Source organism: Rhineura floridana, chromosome 3, assembly GCF_030035675.1.
Source record: "Rhineura floridana isolate rRhiFlo1 chromosome 3, rRhiFlo1.hap2, whole genome shotgun sequence".
Lineage (NCBI taxonomy): Eukaryota > Metazoa > Chordata > Lepidosauria > Squamata > Rhineuridae > Rhineura > Rhineura floridana.
The window spans coordinates 124,227,919-124,248,267 of NC_084482.1; the positions used below are offsets into that span (position 1 = coordinate 124,227,919).

At 46.5% G+C, this 20,349-nt stretch overlaps 3 protein-coding genes across 5 annotated transcripts in view; 1 reads left to right on the forward strand and 2 right to left on the reverse strand.

Annotated features, from left to right (window-relative positions):
• UBA7 (ubiquitin like modifier activating enzyme 7) overlaps positions 1-2,399 on the reverse strand; it is a 71,151-nt gene extending 68,752 nt beyond the window's left edge. For 2 of the 3 annotated variants that reach the window (XM_061617726.1, XM_061617724.1), the window contains exon 1: positions 774-2,399. The gene's annotated coding sequence lies outside the window, so the exon portion shown is untranslated. The remainder of the gene's footprint in view (positions 1-773) is intronic. The other variant, XM_061617725.1, reaches the window with a different exon arrangement.
• TCTA (T cell leukemia translocation altered) lies at positions 1,889-9,287 on the forward strand. The gene is made up of 3 exons (XM_061617729.1): positions 1,889-2,282; positions 8,274-8,328; positions 8,471-9,287. The coding sequence occupies exons 1-3, from the start codon at positions 1,904-1,906 to the stop codon at positions 8,511-8,513; spliced, it is 477 nt and encodes a 158-aa protein (XP_061473713.1). The 5' UTR covers positions 1,889-1,903; the 3' UTR covers positions 8,514-9,287.
• A 1,421-nt stretch (positions 9,288-10,708) lies between these two features.
• AMT (aminomethyltransferase) lies at positions 10,709-20,255 on the reverse strand. The gene is made up of 9 exons (XM_061617728.1): positions 20,028-20,255; positions 17,974-18,141; positions 15,911-15,991; positions 14,563-14,694; positions 14,260-14,338; positions 12,960-13,105; positions 12,468-12,648; positions 12,017-12,172; positions 10,709-11,206 (listed from the first exon to the last, which is right to left on the reverse strand). The coding sequence occupies exons 1-9, from the start codon at positions 20,127-20,129 to the stop codon at positions 11,028-11,030; spliced, it is 1,224 nt and encodes a 407-aa protein (XP_061473712.1). The 5' UTR covers positions 20,130-20,255; the 3' UTR covers positions 10,709-11,027.
• Between the last annotated feature and the right edge of the window lie 94 nt (positions 20,256-20,349).

Here is a 20,349-nt window from a genome sequence, read left to right on the forward strand (position 1 = left end):
AGTCACGAAGATCAGGTCCTGAAAAAGCTGAAGAAGAGCCAATTTGTGTCCTTTCAAATTGAGACTGTCTTACTTCAGGAGCAGAGCATATCTAGTATAAAAAACCTGGCTGTATGAAGTTCTCTGATCATGACTCATTTAAATGTTTTTTTCCTTTTCTTTTAATAATGTTATTTATTTAATTTTGAGAATTGCATTATTTTATTGATGTATGTATTGCTATATTGTATTATTGTATTTATATATTTTGATTGCTTTATTGTATGTACACCACCCAGAGAGCCCTTGGGCTTAGGGCGGTATATAAATTAAATTAAATAAATAAATAATTAAGGCAAAGAAATTTGCAAATGTGGGTGGGTGTATGTATATGCAACACAGTATTAGATTATGCTGTTCCACTCAGAAGGATAATATTAAGTGGAACTCATGCCTAGGTAAGTGTGGATTATAGGACTGCAGTCTCAAAGTAGATGCAAACTTTCTGTCCGCTGGTGCATACAATCCACATTTTGCCTGACTAGACAAGAGGATGGCCTAAGAAACTAAAAAGATAAGGGGCACATCCTCAAATACAAGTGCAATACCCAGCACTGCAACCCATGGGAAAGGCTTATGCTGCTACCTGGCTTCTTCCAGATCTGGAATCCCATTGCCTAGAGAAAGTACAGGAGCAAGAGACTACTACAGAAGGCCAGGCAGCTGCAACATCTGTTTTAAGGGAAATATACGCATTGCAAAGTTATTTTCCAAGGAAAAATTAAAAGCCTTACCGGTCCTTCGCAAGCCTCCGTCGCCTCAAGGGTGAAGCCGTTAAGACAACTCTGCTGAGTATCCTCTCCAGCGCATTAAAAGCGGGCTTCTCCCCACCCTAAGGCAGCCGAACGAAAGTGAAAGTGAAAAACAATGGCCTTCACGGAATCGGGGAGGACCGGAGAGGCTGCTGCATTCCTTTTCAGCATTCCTTTGAGTAGGAGTTGAAGGCAGTATTTGGAATTGCCATTGCCCACGTTCATTATCCTCTTTTTTTCTGCGTAGCCCTGGCCTGAAATCAAAGTACTTTGGGTAGATTTCTGCAGCCCTTGAATCAAGTGGGGCCGGGGGCAGGGCCAAATCTAGCCGCCTGCAGCAGTCGCAGCATTAGAGGAGGAAGTCTTGCTGCAAGAGGGTCCTCAGTAGCTGCTTTGTGCTTTAATTTCAACGGGCTAGATCTGCTTGCTTTCCAGTCGCTGGAATGGGAAGGGGCGGAGGTTTTTAGCAGGGGGTGCTCGGACTCCCACCATATTTTGAAAGGCGACAAGGTAGGAACATAGGAAATAGCCTGGCGCCGAGTTAGGGCGCTTCCAGACTGTCGCTACGTTCAGGAGGGATTTAGTCACGCAGTCCATCTAGCTCAGTACTGGCTACACTGACTGACAGAGGATCTCCAGGGTTGCCGCTACGTGGTGTGGATGCATCGTCCAAAATAGCCATGAAAATGACTGTGAGCATTTTAAGAAACGTTTCGAAATGTCATCGAAATGGCAGGGGCAATGATTCGGAGTGTGAGTTTTCTTTCAAGTAAATACGCCTAAGAAGATGATATAGCACTTTGGCGGAGTCACAGCTTCCCTCATTGCGGACCTTCTGCCTGAGTGCACACTGGCAGAACGATGATGGCTTACTAAGGCCGTAAATAAACAACAATAAATAATAATCTCGGGAAAGTTGTGCAGCCCAGTCCTATGCACATTCTGCCCGAACGTCTTCTTTGCAATCGGTGGGGCTTACTTACGGGGAAGCTCGGATAGGATCGAGTTGTAAGGGGTCGATCCTATCCACCCGCACCAAGAAGAATGTCCCACTGAGCGCAACAGCACTTACGTCCGAGTAAACACTCGCTCTGAAAAAGTGTTAGAGGAAAATGGGGCGGGATCTACAACTTCCCCTCGGGCGCACGCGCAATGCGGTCCCGCTGACAGTTTTCCCGAGGGTTGTGGCGCAGTGCGTCTCCTTTGCCAGACGCCGCAGCGTTTCAACCTTGTCGTTCCCGCCATCGCGCGGGCGCCGGGCAGGACGGAGCTGGATGGCGGAGGCTGGGCCCGCGGAGTGGGAGGTCCCGACGCGGACGCTGCGGGCTCTCACCTGGCTCGGACAGGAGTTCATGTCGGACTGGGAGGCCCAGGACTTGCGGGCCGCCCTCTTCCAGCTCCTCTTGCTCTGGCTGCTAGTGAGCTTGCTCGGCATCCAGGTGGCATGGCGGGTCTACGGGAACACCGTCACCGGCCTCTACTACCGGCAAGGTAGGACTCCCTCGTTGGGCGCTGGTGGGCTGTTTCTGGCGCCGCCACCTTCGCCCGGTGCTTCCCAGCGCCTCTCCTTTCCCTGCCCACCGAGCTGCCTCTGCGCCCATCCCGGCCACTCTTCCGTAGTCCCCCCCCCCGGGTAGTTGCCGCTGCCCTCCTCTTCTTTCGCTTCCTCCCCCGTGATTAGCCTCCACCCAAACTTCTGGTCTCTTGCCCTCAGGCTGCCAAGGCTCGGCGCCTGGGGTCTGAAACCCCAACCCAAATCTACTCCCTGATGGACTAGTGGCCGGCCCAGTTAAAATACAGGTGTATGTGTGCTGGGAATGGATAGCTGTAGCAACAGGACTTGATGAAAACCCACTTTTTAGACTCTAAAAAGGTAAAATATGGGCATAAGAGACTGCCACCAAGTCCTGTTACTGTAGCCCACTGTTCCCAACAAAGAGGTGAGAGAGCTAGTATTTCACATATATGGCTTGGGGCCTCATCTCATCTTCTATTGACTGATTTTGTTATGTGGCCCTACTGAGTCTGTTTGATGGCCCTGTTTGTCCAGTCATATTGGTTGGACTGCAATGGCAGCAGCACAGGACAGTATTCCTCATTCCATCCTGAATACCAGTTGTATCTGTTCGCTGGTCTTTTACTGCCCATCGTCTCTAGACTTGTATGGTAGTTGGGTACCAGTAAGGTCCTATGTCCCTGCTGAGATAATGGATAGCAGGGCACCTTTTAGACTTGCTCACCATCTGCAGACAGAATGTGGCACCCACATTTTGCAACTGATCTGCAATTGCTTACTTGAGCATCACTCACCTGACATCAGGGCAGGGCCAACGCCAGGCATGCTGGGGCCACCAGCCTGCCCTGCGCCCTGGCACACAGATGCACAGACACATGCTCCACTTACCTACCTTGCCTTGCACTCCCCTTCAATCCACGGCAGGATTGCTGCTGCGGATCGCCGGGAGGGAGCTTCCGAGCCACCTGCCCGTTCCCTCACTCCACCTACCTCTCTCGCCTATCTTTTGCAGCTGCGTGCGCTGCATGCACAGGGCTGCCATTGACCAAGATGGCGGTGGAGGTTTCCCTAAGGGGCTGAAGCCTCCGCCGCCATCTTGGTTGATGGCACGCATGTGTGCTATGTGCACGCATCCCTGCCATCAACCAAGATGGTGGCAGGAGCATCAGCACCTTAGGGAAACTTCGGCCCCCATCTTGGTTAATGGCAGCCCTGCACATGCAGCCGCAAAATTGTGGAGAGGTAGGTAGCTGGAATGAGGGAACGGGAGGGTGGCTCAGAAGCTTCCTTCCTGCGATTCGCAGCAGCAATCCTGCCGCGGATCGCGGAAGGTAAGCACTACTTTCCTACCCTATCGAGGGGGCCCTGTGGCCCCAGGGGCCCTCGGCCAGGGCCTGACCTGGTCACCGTTTGGTGCCCGCCCTGCATCAGAGGCCCCATAACTTGCATAATGTTAGCTTGCTGTTACATCTCCAAAAAGTTTCCTCTTCCTCTTGTAATACTTGACAGAGATTGCTGTGCATACAGATGGGGGAGAATATCTGCTAAATCAGACTGGCACTGGATTTTAGCTGAATTTGATAGTTTGCCATCCTTTTGGACTGGCACCTATTTCTTGCTGCAGGCCGCAGCTATAATGAGCATGGATTTTGCGGCCGCTGCTGCAAACCAGCAAGAATTTATTCTTTTGAACTTTCCCCACTATTTTACGTTGAGTTAGCGCCACCAAAAGACCACATGGAACACTGTGATGATTCGCATAAGCAACCTAAAAATTATGCAATGTTTTTCCTGCTACCAAAAATCCACATCAAATACTGTCATCATTTACATAAGTATCTACGTTGATAACTACAAAATTTTGGCCACCACCACCAACAACTCAAATTCAAATTTTATTATGCAGTCATTGACCCGATATACAATTGATTATTCAAAAGGAATTAAAACAAATAAGACAAGACAGTACAGGATCTAGTTGTTCTAGTATAGTCAGTCTAAAATAAAATTGCCTTTTTACGTAAACTCTGAGCTACATTTAAAAACTGGGCAACTGATTCAGTGATATGTTTATCAGTGTCAGACATAAGATGAATCAGGAGCGACTTTGTAGATCTACCAGGAAAAGCTTCAATACGTGAAGAGATAAATCTAGCACGAGCATCTTTATATAAATCACAGGAGAGGAGAACATGTGCGATTGTTTCAACCTCCCCTTTTTTGCAAATACAAAGTCGCTTTTCGTATGCAATTCCTTGGAAGCGGCCCTCTAATAACGCCGAGGGGAGGCAGTTAAATCTGGCCCTGGTAAACAGATGATGGAAACTCGGAATGGTCAGGTTAACAAGGTAGGCTGCACGGTAGGGAAAGGGAGAGCTAAGACCAAAGTGGAGAGGGGAGCAGGTTTTGCGAGCACTGGCAATTGTATATTGGAGGGCCATATCTTTGATGCACTGGCCAATGATAAAGTTAGCTGATTCAAAATTCATGGAGGAAAGTAGGTCCATTGATAAGCCAAGTAGCTTTACTTTCTCATTAAATTTTTTGGACCATAAGCTGGAATAGGGGTCTTTCCAAATTAGATTTAAGTAGCCTAAAGACGGACTAGCGTAGGCTACTTTAGTCCAGAATCTAAAAGCTTGCAGCCAAGCAGAGCATTCGATAGGAGTTAGTCTGGTTTCGAGTCGAAGGCCAGCTGCCGAAGCACAACGAGGCATTCCAAGTATGGAACGCAAGAAGGTCGATAGTATCGATTCCACTTTTGCATTGAAGCTAGGAGCCCATAACAGGACACCATATAAAAGCTGTGGGAGGATTTTAACTTTGAAGGGCAGCCGGGATGTACTGGCCACCTTGGGTAAAGAAAAATCGAACAACAACTGTGGATTGAATCACCCCAAAATGCAAACAGCAGATCAAATTGGCAAGTGTGAGGGCAAGCAGGAGCAAAAACAGGGCGGATCGGGATCAAACGACACTATCAGAATGCAAGCGCATTGGAACCATGCAGCGAACCCCATCCCTAATGGATACTACCTAGAATTTCCATATTTCACATGGCACAGAATTCCTGCATCTTTCCTAATAATGTTTGTGGAGCGATGAATGGGTGCACCTTCTGCTATTTCAATAAATTGTCAAAGAAAGCTTGTTGAAATTCTTTCCTGGATAACCTAGTTGCCTTAGATATTTGATGGTGTTGCATAGAAACTGGAAATACTGATTTAACCCAGTGTTATTCACCTAAATGTTCTAAAAAGGCAACATTATGTGGAATCTTTAACTTTTATTCGGCATCAAATGTTTAGGTTTTGACCACAGTTCTTAAGAACAATATTATTTTTTCCTGTGCTGTCACAAGCTGAAACGTTTTGTTAATACAATAAAAACCTCTGTTTTGTTAATCACAATTATATATATATATATATTCTCTCTCTCTCTCTCTCACACACACACATCCCAGTGTTTGTCACCAGAGCACTCTTGTGTTAAGGACTGAAGGTGGAGATGTGTGTGGACTGCCTCCACACCCATAGATCCTAAAGTAGGAAGTAGAAGAATGGATAATGGGTTCATTTGCAGCTAGGGGCGGGGCACTTGCTATCCTGGGCCCAAACCTCCTATAGAGGAGTATGTCTGGAACATGCATATATTTTGTATAGGAAATTTTCCACCTCTTCAACAGTCTTTTTTGTTTCAAGTCTTTTTTTCATCCTTTGACTCATTTCATTAGCACCCTTTTCAGTTTTGTTTTGAAAATGAGTTCTAGATTCCTGTGTGCTGATTAGAATACTGAGTGCTACCAAACTGCTGTATATGTTGCTAAGAGTATTTCTTACATCCTTCTCAACTGCTTTGATGTATTAGCATTGCATTAAGAGTTGCTTAACAACAACATTTTTCTTGCACAGAAATAATAGCACATGGTTTGGAGATGACAACAACATGGTAACGTGAAAATCCTATTAAGTGTCTTTTCTGCTGCGATTACATGCTTTTGGAACCTGCAACATGTAGTGATTCCCAGACATGTAATAACGGCAACCATAACTTCCCAAAAGTGTCAGGGCATTGCCATAATATTGCAGATGTTTGCTACTTAAAAGGGAGTGCTGCCATGCTGAAGATGTACAAAAGCTTTTTAAAAGTATCCCAACATGAGGCAGTCATGGAAGGGGGAGCCATTTCTGGCACTTCCCATTATTTAATGTTGTAGGGATCTGTGACAGTCATGCAATGCCATTCTATGCAGCCTGCACAATAGCAATTTATGTGCTACCTGAAGAAATATCACATTTTCTGGAAAGTGGAATACTGTGTACCGTTCTGGTTACCTCACCTCAAAAAGGATATTGTACAGTTGGAAAAGGTTCAGAAAAGGGCAACCAAACGATCAAGGGGATGGAGCAACTCCCCTTTGAGGAAAGGTTGCAGCATTTGGGGTTTTTTAGTTTAGAGAAAAGGCAAGTCAAAGATGACATGACAGAAGTGTATAAAATTATGCATGGCTTGGAGAAAGTGGATAGAGAAAAGTTTTTCTTGCTCTCTCATAACACTAGAACTTCTGAACATCCAATGAATCTGAATGCTGTAGGATTCAGGACAGATAAAAGAAAGTACTTCACGCAGTGTAGTTAAGCAATGGAAATCGCTCCCAGAGGAGACAACGATGGCCACCAGCTTGGAGGACTTTGAAAGAGGATTAGACAAATTCATGGAGGATAAGGTTATCAATGGCTACTAGCCATGATGGCTGGACTCTGCCAACATAGTCAGAGGCAGTACGCTTCCGAAAACCAGTTGTCAGAAGCCGCAGGACAGGAGAGCGTTCTTGCACTCAGGTCCTGCTTACAGGCTTTCCGTGGCTATCTGGTTGGCTACTGTGAGGATGCTGGACCAGATGGGCCACTGGCCTGAACTATTAGCCTCTTCTCATGTTTGTGAAAATCAAGATATTGTAGCAAGAATGCTGGGAAAATGTGATATCCTCACAAGAGAACAACAACGTTGAGGGAGATCATGCAAACATCTATTATCAAATAAGCAGCGTGCATTCAGAATTGCTTATTTAACTCTCTAGTGTCTATTGGCTTACAAATCAACACTATGTCATAATGTGGTTATTAACAATATTTGGCACAGAGCCAGTCCAAAACACACCACTTACTAAACTTACTACTACAAAAATTTGACATTTATTGGACTTAATTTAACTTTTTTTATTATGATGCTGGTGTTCACTTTAAACCAGCACACTATCCATTTTAAGTCATGTGTTGCAGACAGATGTCATAGAAGCTTAAGACTGCAATCCACTAACTGGTTTAACCAGTTTCTGGATTTAAGCCAATTTAGTTCTACTGACTTCACTGGGACATTGATCTTAAATCTAATTGCTTTAGTTTAAGAGTGTCTGTGTGGATTAGACTGTAAATATAAAAAAATGACCTTTACTATTTAACCTTTTCTCTTGTCAAAAACAAGTATCGGGTTGATTTGAGAAGACTTTTTGGAGTAATTGATTAGCATTAATTTTTATTTTTGTCAAGTATATACTTTTCTTAGTCATCTCTTTGGTCAGACCCTTTTAAACTAATGTTAATTGTCAGGCTTAAACTATATGGGTTGTAGTCAATGAAGTCCTACTCAGAGTAGACCCGTTAAAATTAATGAACCTAGGTTAGTCACGTTCATCACTTTCAGTGGGTCTACTCTGGGCAAAACTTAGTTGAGTGTCCTCCCAGGTGTCTAGGAACTTATGAAGCTGTTTCATAGCAAATCAGACCGTTGGTTCCTCTGACTCAATATTGCCCACATCAGCAGCATTATTTTGATTTCAAACTGCAGGAAAAGGAAGGGGGATTTGTACCAGCAGTGGCAGCCACCAATCAGCTGATCTTCCTTGATTCAAAGAACTGCCAGCTGAGATGTTTGCCTGGCTAACAATATTCTTTTCTCCTTTCTAGGCCCTGGAGGGCAGAATGGAGGAACACCAGATGGAGCCTCACACTTCCCAGTGTGGTGAGTTGTTTTATCTGTTGCCTTCCAGCCCCTCCAATGATGGAGTCAATGCTTATTTGGGGATCTTAACGCCAAAGGAATCCAGGGTGTGTTCTTCCCATCATCTTTAATATATTTTTGGTCTGCTTTTGTTTTTATTCAGGGAGAGTTCAAGCAATGAGAGCATGAAAACACATCGGGAGTGATGACCAAGGTGACCAAGCCAGGCTCCTGCTGCTAATGCCAGCCTGCCCAGAGGCCTTGCTCTTTCATTGCTGAGGAAACAGCAGCCATAGTTGCCCTTTCTCCCATCCTGTGGCCTGGCTGCTGGCCAATGCTGGTGCTGTGAAGATTGCTCTGATCCATCCCTTTAATCAAGTACTGAGTCTCAGGACTGCTCTGCTCAGGTTGGGGAAGCTGCAGTTCCCTCCCCCCCTTCAGTTGTCTGCATTATTCTCCCTCTTGCTGTGCCACGAGTCCTTTTGCAGACTGGCCTTGAGCCTGCCTCTCTTCAATGTTACATCAAACCCATTGTTGGCCCGGGCCTTGTTTCTTCCTGCACCGGTGCTTGGACTCCCCTTGCCTTGAAGCAGCCTCAGCTCATAAGGGAAGCAGACCCAGGGCTGAGGAAAAAATGATTTCTTCAGTTGAACCTAAGCCATCCTTTGCTAACATCTGCCAAGTATCCCCATCCTGGTGTTGGAAAGCTGCAGAGGCTTACTCTTAACAAATTACAGACCTTGCTTGGTCCCTGCGCCAGGTCAGTTTTTGGCTGTCTTTGAGCTCACTAGTTTCTAAAACTAGTTTGTCTCCAAACCATACTACTTGGTGCTCATTCCCTGGAGGAGTAAGGCGAAGCAGCGGTGTGGGTATTGGAGCTGCTGTGATATTCAGCATCCCTCTCTATTCTTCCAGATGCTGCCTTCTTCCCTGGTTGTGTGTGATGGGTGGGTTATAAAGGAGTGATGGAAAAAGAAAAAGTAGTCTTGACTCTTATTGCAATAGCTGTTGAGTACTTGTACGCTATATGCCAAACTGCACATGCAGAAGGTAGATTTGGGAGGGGGGTATTTACTTTAAAGCATGGGGAAGGCTTTGAATTGATTGGGGGGGTACCTCCTCCCTGCTCTACTTTTTTAATCCACCCCCCCCCCACAAAAGAAAACACACCCTCCTGTTAGCTGCATATTTGGGGAAATTAAAAAGTAGCGGTACTTTTATCCTCCCCCATTGTATTCTGCAGGAGAGTTTCTCCTTAAAGTCCCCAGAATATCAAAGCCCTCTCTAAAGTGTAACTGAGCAGGGCTTTCAGTGTGACTGTCCCTATTCTGCAGAACAGCATTTCCTTTGAGATGACAGGTGCCCACTCTGTACTTGCTAGAAACAACTGGAGGCATTTCTGTTGAAACAAACTTTTCCAGCTGGATGAAAAGGTCTTTGCTTTACCTTTTCAAACAATACAAAATGAACCCTTGTCAGTTTTTTGCACTGTTTCTAAAACTATTGTTAACTTTTATGTTGTGTTTGAAAATTGCCCCAAGACGCATGTGAAAGGCAAAATAATAAATGAATAATTAAAATAATAATAAAATATTTCCCCACAGTAGCTCCTGCACAAAATGTAGTTTAGCTCTGTTTACTTGGTGCAGCTAACAGATGCTCTCAGTATTTGTGTCTTCAGGGCCCAAAGTACAAAATAATGTTTTCAAATGTGGTAGCTTTCAATCTATCTCAGAAGGCAGTAAGGAAACAGAAATGGCCTTGGTCAAGCTGAAACACTGCTCCAGATGCTTCCTCTAGAAAATGGTTGGAGATTAGGCCTTTGGCTGTAGTGTACATTGGAATATACATAGAGAGAAACAGCTCACATGAGTGGTGAAGCCAACCAGGAAAGCAATGAAATGAAGCCAAGTCAGTTCTGTTCGTTCCAGTATCATAGAGATCAGTGGTGGGGAACCTTTTTGGCCCAGCATGCAAGATCTTTATTCTCCCTCACCCCGTAACCAATTCAGTCCTGCTTCCTGCAGAGTATGGGCAAGCCAGCCAGTTCTAAGCAGGAACTTGCTGGTGCACCTGAACCAAGCAGGACTGCACTCCCTGTGCATCTGCTTATGTGAGGGGACTTAAATCCTGCTTTCTGCAGCCATCTCTGCCCCTGCCATCAGGTTTGATGTCAAGTGTGGAGCAAGCGAGTGTGGTTTAGGGGAAATGGCCTGGTGGGCCAAGTTTGATCCAGCAGCTGGAGGTTCCCCACCCGTTATCAATACTGTACCAATGTCCTTCCTGTGACTGGCAGCATAAGGCACGTCCTCCCTGCTTCTAGCTGAGCACACATCAAATCATTTCAAGAAAAGGAGCAGCTTGTTCATAATCATATCTCAAACCAATGGAGGGCAGGAGAGAGGTTAAGGGTTTTTTAATATTTGGGATTAATGCAAGTTTGGGACCCAGAAGTGGGTGGCTATATAGAGGGTCAAGAGATCAAGTGACTGGTATCTTTCTACACACACTAGACTAGAGCATACTTCCTCAAGTCTGTTCAGTTGTCTGCCTCTTTTCATTTGCTAATGTCCCAGGCGTGGTCCTCTACAGTGGTTCTCTCCTTTTACAGCTGGGTTGTTTTTCAGTAACAGCCTTTGTGGCAGAGCCCAATGGAATCATGTGGCCCTTTATAAGCTGGCCGGGATATAAGACTGACAGCTTGTGGCGGCAGCAGCAGCCTATTTCACTGTGTAGTAATGCGTGGCTACAAAGGGCATCTTGGTTACGAGAGCCGGGCAGCTCTTCTTCCTCACTTCTACTGTGAGGGCTGTGCTCAGTTTGCTGAATTCACTCTCCACATAGCCCATGGCAATGTTCTTCTGCAGACAGGGTGAGGGGCAGCCACTGGTAACCTCACCTAGTGCACGGAAGAACAGACAGATTATTTGTCAATGAGGAACATACTATTACTGAGTTAGCAATAAAAAACCTTGCCAAAACTGCAAATTCTACCAACTTTCTCTAAGTGGAGAGCCTAATTCACAATGGCCCTAATTTTGCCTAAGAGTGACGAACAAGCAGGGTCTCTTAATGATCCACTAAGGAGAGGAAGAATGCAAACAAGTTATGGACAGCATGCACTGCCAGAGGTTTTTGCTCCTTTCTGTATTCAGCTGCACTAGAACCCTTCAAAAAGACAGCATCCTGCAATTATCTTCAACTAGCTTTACCTGCAGAGTGTACTTCTTTGCAGTCTGAAAAATGCGGTCGGGGGGGGTAATAAGAACAACTCTATATATTGTGGAAAGTTGTTTGCTATGCATTTGGATACCTCTGAAGACACCATAACCAAATTTTGCATGATGGTTCCTGAGATCAAGTAGCAGGTTTGTGTCCATGTTTGCATACAATTGGACACCATTTTGAACCAAGATGGTGCACTGCACCTTTAACAATTGTGCTCAGATTCCCAAGCAACACTGGGTACAAGGCTGCTAGTTCTAAACATTTAGCTTGTATACACAGCTGATGTGGATAGGTCTGTGGCTTATGAAGCTATGCACATAACATTTGTGCCTACAGTGTGACAAAACAGGTCTAGCATTACTTGCTCTGAATATGTGGCATATTGTAGGAGAGGGCTGAGATGCCATCTTCCAATGCTTTCTCTACCAGATTCTCTCTAGACAGTAATAAGAGGCGCTTCTAGAGCCACTCTGCCACCTACCAATGGCCTTGCCCTCTGGGCTGAGAATGGGCATGTGTTGCCGGATGGGAGGCCCTGTAGAAGTCAGCCCCACACGCTTCTTTTGGGGCTTCTCTTTGATTTGGGCCAGAATGATTGATGCACCGGGGAAATCCATGGCAACGCGACGGCATTTCCCTGTGAAACAATTGGAAATAAAGTGTCATGCTAATGCCAACAGAGCAGGAACTCCCCCATCTATGGTCCAAATCATTCTCCACTCTTGGTCAACTATTTGGCCACATAGTGTGCCATCCCCCTTTAAGGCCAATTGCAGCTTCTCTCCCATTGCCCAGACATACTTTGTGTTCTGTGCCCAACCTACTCTGGTCTAGGGTGCAGTAATGGGTTTGGGTGGATTTTTGCCAACTTGATATTGGCCAGGAAAGTCAGGAGAAAGAGGGACAATCTCAGCATCCCATCTGGCACCTACCAAGGGTCCACACCAGACTGGCTTCCACAGGGGTGGTGCTCTCATCAATGTCATTCCCATAAAGACACAGCCCTGCCTCCAAGCGTAAACTATCCCGGGCCGCAAGTCCAGCCAGCCACACGGTAGGGTCCCTAAGCAGCAGCTCAGCCAGCTCCACAGCTTGGCTTGCAGGGACAGAGATCTGGGCATGGAAAAGCACAGTGATCTGGTCAGTGTGATTTTTGCCACCCTTCTTTCCTCCCAGCTTTGGATTCTTACTCACCTTGCTCAATCCTGCACTCTAATGCCATCTGAAGTTATGTCTAGGTTTGACTGGCACCTGCTTCTCCCCCCAACCAACCTGATTGGATCATCCCCTTCTGCACCAACCCAGTGTCCTCCCAAGCCTTTAGTAACTACTTGTTTCTCAGTGTATAACATCAGTGCCACTGCTACCCCTCTTCGCCCCTTCTTCCCTTTGGTTAACTGAACTAGGGGCTGGCCACATGGTACCTCTACGCCATCCTCGCCTGTGTAGCCGCAGCGTGTGACCCTGCAGCCTTGCACTCCAAATACACCCATCACTGCACTGGTCATGAAGGGCAGTTTATCCAGATTGTCTGACACCCCAGCCTGCAGCACTCGGGCCATGGCAGGACCTGGTAGAGGAAAGAGGGTAGGGAGGAACCAGAACAGAAGAAATGGAAAACCAGCAAGTAGCTTGAATGGAGGTTAGTTTGTCAGGCTTCCCCAAGGTGTTCCAATAAGTCCCAGTTAACTGATGAAGGCAGGAGTCAAGCATTTCAAGCTAAAGGTTGCGAGTTCGGCCACATGCATAACAGGATGGTGCTACCCTCATTGATCCCAGCCAAGGCACGTCTTTGCATTCAGGGCAGAATTCATTGCCACGAGACGTGGCAATGACACTAGCTTAAATAGCTTATAAAAAAGATGAGACAAGCTCATGGATGAGTGATCTATCAATATCTGTTAGTCACAACAGGTAAGTGGAACAGCCATGGTCAGTTGCCACACTCCTCCCAAGACTAGCTCAAGACATGCTGCTGCCTGAGGTGAAGGACAAGATGGTGCCTTCCCCTGAGGACTTCTAAGACTGGGCAGGGAAATAGAAGCAGGTGGTACTTAATTCCATTCCCACATGGACCAGTGGGAGGCCTCCATCTTACCGTGGAGCAAAATGTCATGGGGCTGGCCCTGCACTCTGTCTTTTAACACCTTGCTGTTGCTCCCTGTCCTCGCAGCATCTGCCACCAGGGGAAGCCACTTCACTCTGCCTACTGCTTCCTGTTCCCTCTGAATATCAGATGCTGGGGACAAACAACAAAGAAGGATTATTGCCACCAGACCCTGTTTCTGAGCTTCCTAGAAACATTGGGCTGGATCACTGGCAAGAACGGCGCTGGGCGAGATGGACTATCTGATCTAGCAGGGTCATTATGTTCTTACGGGTACAGAGAAGCACAGCACAAAGTGGTGTGTCACCTTCAAGGGCCCAAGACAAGTCAGTACCGTATCAGCTAACTAGTAAATTGCTTTGCAGTGCCAAATGAGCCGAACAACAACAAAAAGGGAATGGTTTGGATATGAGCATAGCAAATGAAAGAGGGCGACAGAAACAGCTGTCCTAGGAAGAGCCACAGAAAAACTATTGATTGGTTTGGGAGATGCCATTGCATCAGAGCAATTGACACTTCAGCAGTTCCATGCATGCTCTCAAAGCAAATATCTGGTATGGTATCAGCATACAGTGCTTTCCACAGCAGGAGCAATTATTACAGAGAGACAATATTACCTTGCAGAGCAAGCAAAGCATTGTGGGATACTTCCAAGTCCACATCACAGCCAGCTGCTTTCATTTCCTTCATCTTGTTCTGCAATTTGAAACGGAGAGAGCAATGAGGTCATGACTCACTTGTGGCGGTGCAGCTTCTCTTCCTTCCCATTCTCTCTCTAGTTGGGTCCAGCATCAGCTGCAGCAGGGGGAAAGATCAAGTCTTCCAATGTAATGGAATCACCTACCTATCACCTCTGCTTCTGCTGCCGCCTCATGTCTAGAAATGATTCCCTGTGGGACTGGATGATGAGAAACACATACCTGCATGAGGGCTAAATCCTTGTCCATGCAACCTGCATTAGAGACCACGTAGAGGTGCTGCTCGGAGGTGCTGGTCACAATCAAGTCATCTATGATGCCTCCTTTTTCATTTGTGAACAGAGACAGGGTACCCTGAAAGTAAATCTAAGCTCAGTTTCAGCTATTGGTCCCTGAGAGCAGTTATCATGCAATAGACGGTAGGCTTTAGCTGTAAAGCAGGTAGACATTTAATGCTAATAACAATTTCCTCCTGTTTGGTGCATCCCTTGCTTTTGTGACTGTAATGTGGACTATTAAGACATACCAGCCTGAATTGGCTAGTGTCTGTGACCTCATTAGTGACAAGCAATAGGATTCCCTCTCTCATGCCTACATAACTGTGTGTAATTAAAAAAAGATTTTTGCAGTGTCTTTTGACTCTTCCCTTGTTTAAAAATAAAAGAGCTTGAGGCTTTATACAAGAGTGGAACAGCAGACAAATACAGGCATACCCTGCTTTAACGTACGCAATGGGACCGTAGAGTGTCCTTTAAGTGAAAATGTACTTAAAGTGAAGCAATTATCTTCACTTGTACTGCACGCAATCACCACTAGATGGCAGTGGCGTCATGCCAATAAAGTGTCCGTTATTGCGAAGCGCGAGTACTTTAAGCGGGGTATGGTGGAGTATGGAGCATGTACTTTATAGCGAGGCTACTTTAAGTGAAGCTACTTTAAGCAGGGAATGCCTGTAATTAAAATGCCCTGCCATTTTGTGAGCCTTTAATAATTTGGTTTTGGATGCCAAGTATTCAACCCCTGCTATCTGTCTTTTTTTTAAGGGAGGTACAATGATCATACAGCTATCCCCTGAAAGCAAAGCTCTCTCTATCCTACCCCTTCCTCCGTTAAATGGGAATATTGTTTTACTGATGCTAGATTAGAGTTGCAGGGGCACCGTATAAATAATGAAAATGCACTCAATGAAGGCTTTCTTTGATCATACAGAAAAGCCCTATCAAAGTATTATTTTTACTTACTGTGTCCTGCCTTCTCTTAATGGCTCAGGAATGGTTACAATATTTTTTACATCATTTCTCCCTCATATCCATTCTGTGGGGTGACCAGTTGAACAACAGTGATTAATCCAAAATCACTGATAGATTTGAATGGGGGTGTTGCACATCCAAATTCAGCATGCCATTCACTAGATTACACCTGTGTGCAACCCAGGGGTGAGGAACCTGTGGCCCTCCAACCCATCGTTGACGACTGTTAGCCATGCTGACTGGGACTAATGGGACTGCAAAGACATCCAGAGAGCCACAAATTCTCCACCCCTGATGTAACCCACTGGGCTTTGACATACCTGATTAGGCTTCAGCTCTGCAATGTCCCCAACCACTAGGCTCTCTATGAACTTCACTCGGTCTCTGCCAAACACTTTAGTCTGTAAAAGAGAGAGTAATCTCCAATCACCTGGGTGCTTTGCAGAACCAAGGACAGCAGACTTAGGCAAAACATCTCAGCCTGTACCACCATGCAGCCAAACCACAGCTTAGTGTGGTATAGTTAGGTGTTACTATTTATCCATTTATTAGTCATATTTCCAGATTGTCCTTCCTTCCAAAGGAAGCTAGGGTGATGTACAATAATAATAAAAAAACACAAAATACAGTAGGGCCCCACTCATACGGCAGGTTACGTTCCAGGCCCCCACCGAAAAGCTAAAACCACCGGAAAGTGGGTCCTTGCTGTATTCTAGTCACTGTGCTACAGCTGACAGCGATCAGCTGTAGCACGGGGAGCTCCAGCCGCCTTGCTACAGCTGACAGCAATCAGCTATGGCGTGGGGAGCTCCAGCTGCCGCAGTACAGTTGACAGTGATCAGCTGTAGAGCACAAACTCCCCGCGCTACAGCTGATCGCCCTGCTGGCACCACCGTATTAGCAGAATGCCAAAAAGTGGGGCCCTACTGTGCTTATAAATAAAATGCAGCACTGACCAATATCCTAGGAAACATCTATAAAACTCAGAATTATTTAAACCAACCAAATGCATTTTATGTGACCAGTACTGCCAGTAAAGGCTTCAGCCAAATTGTAAGTTTATCTCTGAGCTAGAGCATAAGGCTGGAGAGGACTATCCCTCTGTCTGTGCATTCATTCATCCATCCTGCATCTTCAGCACATACATGCTGCCAGGACAGCTTACAGTAAAGAGAGAAAAATAACACAAATCAGCCATAAAGTCAAATCAGCAACACAGTGAAACAGCAGATAAAACACAGCTTCCAAACTTGCTTAAAAGGTTCAAAAGGCTGGAAGAATAAGAAGATATTTGTCTGGCATTAAACGTGGGGCACCACAACTAGGAAGGCTCTGACCCAGTTGCCACCTGTCTTAACTCAACAGTTGGAGCTAACTGGAGGAGAACCTCCAATTATTGTTATGATTATTATTATTATTTGTTGTTTAATTTATGACCCACCCTTCATCCTGAGGTCTTCAGTTGGGTTACAACAATTTGAAATACATAATTAAAAACAACGTAAAATCCCAATATCACAAAAAATAGGGAAATATACATCTCAGCCTCAGTGAACTGGGAAGACTGAGAAACTTCACATTAATGATTAATAAATATTGAATCTAAACTGACTTTCCTTCATCGGCCAGGAGTTTCACAAAGCAACTCCCAGCACTGGGAAAATGTGATGTGTCAGAACACAAGTGCTACTCGGAGAGAAGACATTGGAGCCGTCTGAAGAAAATTAGCAATAACTGTACACTGTCGGGTCTATGACCGCAAATAAAATTTGTTGTTGTTGTTGTTGGTAATAACTGTACATTTGTTCCATGAAATCAATACAAGCTGGAAATACCTTGAGGGGAAAAAATTCTTTACCCCTCTAAGATTTTACATGCAAGGCAGAGACATTTACAAATGCCTGACATAATACCTGGCTCTGCTACATTATCACATGAAGATTGTATTTGGCAGTTGGAAAAGCTCTCCCAGTGGGGCCAGGGCTTGGCTCATGCCCACTCCAGTATAAGTGCTCAGGTTCAATTGCTATCCATCACCATCTCCCCAAATCCTAGCCCACTCATCTTTGCAAGATATGGCCATTCATGTCAGAAGTACACCTGACATTTCCATGCCATCCCCCTGAATTTTTAAAAAAGCCCACTGTGCTCATCAGTCCAGGCCTCTCTGGCTGAGTTGTTTCTTGAAATTTCTCAAAGGGTTTGCTCAAGACCAACCAGAGGGGAAAACAAGTCCAGAGGAATCAACTATATTTTGAAAGGCACCAGAATTATGTGGTAAATATATGCTGCTAGAAGCTGCAATTGGCCAGATTTTCTGATATGTGAATGCCTTGAAAGGTTAGAGAAAGGCACATTGTCCTTCATCTCCCTCCAAGGTTACCTGAAGCATATGAGACACATCAAAGAGTGAGCAGTGCTGACGTGTGTGCAGATGGGATTCCAAGTGGCTTTGGGTGTACTGCACAGGTAGGCTCCAGCCTGCAAAGGCCACCATCTTCCCGCCATGGTGCCGGTGAAAGTCATAGAGGGGCGTCTGCTTCAGGCTCTCCTGCAGAGGAAGGCAAGGAATGTTCGGATTGGCAGTTGCCAGCAACCCTCATGAGATCATCCAAAAGTTAGAGACTTGCGGTGGGCAACCAGAGTTCACTATCAATCCCACCCCAGCCATTCGCAACCCTAGCCTGATCAGAAGGAAGAGCATCCCCTTCCCCAACTGAACATAAGAGCATAAGAACAGCCTGCTGGATCAGGCCAGGGGCCCACCTAGTCCAGCATCCTCTTCTCATAGTGGCCAACCAGATGCCCATGGGAAACTGACTAGTCTTTTTAAATTACATGTTGAAGCCCTGTGTGCCACTCTGAGTCACTTCCCACAGGCCAGACATGGACCTTCAGTTGTCCCAGAGAGTGTACCCGTCTCCTCCGAATTCAGCCTTAATTTACAGCTGGCTCCAGCGATCAACCTTCTCCTCTGGGAGTAAGGGGTGGCCTCCTGTCACTAAGCTGTCTCTAACCTTTGTAATTAGTCTTGTTTGCTTAGCACTTTATCAGAAGTCCAATGTCAAGAGGAAAGCAAACCTGCTTGCCCTTTGTACCCCTTTACAGGCCCACAAAGCCTCTTCGGTGTCACTTTCCCACCTGCCTGAGAACTTGCCTGCATAGTGAGGGAGACGGTCAGAAAGGTCTCAAAAGGAAGCCCACGTGTCATTTAATATCCTCCTATTGCAGTTTGCAGTAGTTAATACAGAGGCTGTGGTGATCCCCATTTGTAGTAAAACCAGTCGCTGCACACAAGTTATGAGATTTTGGAAGAAGAGGCAGTGCAACGAGTTGGTGTGTCTCATCACCCATGGCTGGTTCCAGGCTGAGCAGGGAGAATGGCTTGTCTGAGGCACCCTCCTTGCCCAGTCCTCATCATTGCACCCCCAAGGAGGGAAAAATCAGATTAGCAAGCAGAGGTGATCGCATCGCAGCACAGAGCTGGTCCCAAACCTCTCAAGGGGCTGTTTTCACTGCCAGAGCCTGTGGCGGCTACATCTCAGCAGCAGCTAGTCAGGGTTTCGTACCAGGGGACTCTCAGCAGCCTCTGGACAATGCCAGCCCCTGACCACCAGCCCCATAATCATCACCAACCCAAACGCATCTTGCAGACAACCTCCCCATGTCTCATCTTCAGTGATCTTTTTCACGCCATTTGCACGTTTCACCACGAGAGAGATGGTGCTTTCGCGACCCCAGTTATTGATCAATGGGCTCAAGTAGGAGAATAACTGTTGCCAGGAGGCTCCAGCAGTCCCGTTTCTCGACTTTAGCCTACATCGGGAAGGTCTCCTCCTCCCTTCACACACACCCTTCATCACAGTCACTTTTACAGTCACAGTCTGATAGAACTTTGTTCAAGGAGAACACAGACTCAGCCAGACGCACTGCCTAATTCTGAAAACAGAACACAATAGTACAATCTCTCTCTCTCTTTAGGAAAATCAGCTGTGAAATTGTTCCCTCCCCCTCCAGTTGTAACACCAAGGGAAATACTCCCTCCCGCGACTCAGCCAAAAGGACGCGGGGGGGGGGCTTTCCAGCCTATTCCATCTCAAAGGGCGATTCCTAGACTTCATTTGTATCCCGGATTTCTCTGGGCTTCCCATAAAAGCAGGCCAAGATCTGCTCTCTGATTCTATTCCGGTATGTTTTAGTTATTGGTCATGGACGTTCGAAAAACATACGGATTCGTACCAACTTTTCCCACCCAAGTTTTCCCCGCCTGGCCTCTCCCCTCCAAGACAAAGGGCCCGTGGCTTCCCTGGATACCAGGAGCCCGGACCTACCCAGCCCCGCTCCAACAGTCCCAACTCCGTGCAAGTCTCGCCCGTTTGTGGGTTGCTCAGCGCACGCCTCCACCTGGGTGGGAGAAGGGGGGTGTTGCCAGCTCACCTGCCCAGAGGTACAGCCCCGCTTCCCGCATGCAGTAGCCCTGCAGGATCCCAAGCACGGAGACGCCAGTCGAACAGCAGCCCCGCCACTGGCTCGCAGCATTTTCACCAGCTCCCGGGCGCCCCTACGAAGTTGCTGGAGGATACAGCACCTCCCCTCTGCCCCGCGCTTCAGTCCCAGGGAGAAGCCTGGGAAATGTAGTCTCGTTCCGGCGATTGACCAGAGGGCTCGCTCTCCCTACGCGAAGGAGAGGGAAAGGGGAGCAGAGGAACCACCCACGCAGTCCTGACCTGCTATTAGTAAAGCTAGACCAGTGTTGATT

What these genes read in the sequence shown, in the direction of transcription:
- TCTA (XM_061617729.1), top strand. Translation starts at nt 1,904, where the DNA reads ATGGGGCGGGATCTACAACTTCCCCTCGGGCGCACGCGCAATGCGGTC. An exon ending in CGGCCTCTACTACCGGCAAG is followed by an intron (nt 2,283 to 8,273) that starts GTAGGACTCCCT and finishes TCTCCTTTCTAG; the next exon opens with GCCCTGGAGGGCAGAATGGA. An exon ending in GCCTCACACTTCCCAGTGTG is followed by an intron (nt 8,329 to 8,470) that starts GTGAGTTGTTTT and finishes GTTTTTATTCAG; the next exon opens with GGAGAGTTCAAGCAATGAGA.
- AMT (XM_061617728.1), bottom strand. Translation starts at nt 20,129, where the DNA reads ATGCTGCGAGCCAGTGGCGGGGCTGCTGTTCGACTGGCGTCTCCGTGC. An exon ending in CAGTCTGGTGTGGACCCTTG is followed by an intron (nt 12,173 to 12,467) that starts GTAGGTGCCAGA and finishes ATTGTTTCACAG; the next exon opens with GGAAATGCCGTCGCGTTGCC. An exon ending in CCCAGAGGGCAAGGCCATTG is followed by an intron (nt 11,207 to 12,016) that starts GTAGGTGGCAGA and finishes TCCGTGCACTAG; the next exon opens with GTGAGGTTACCAGTGGCTGC.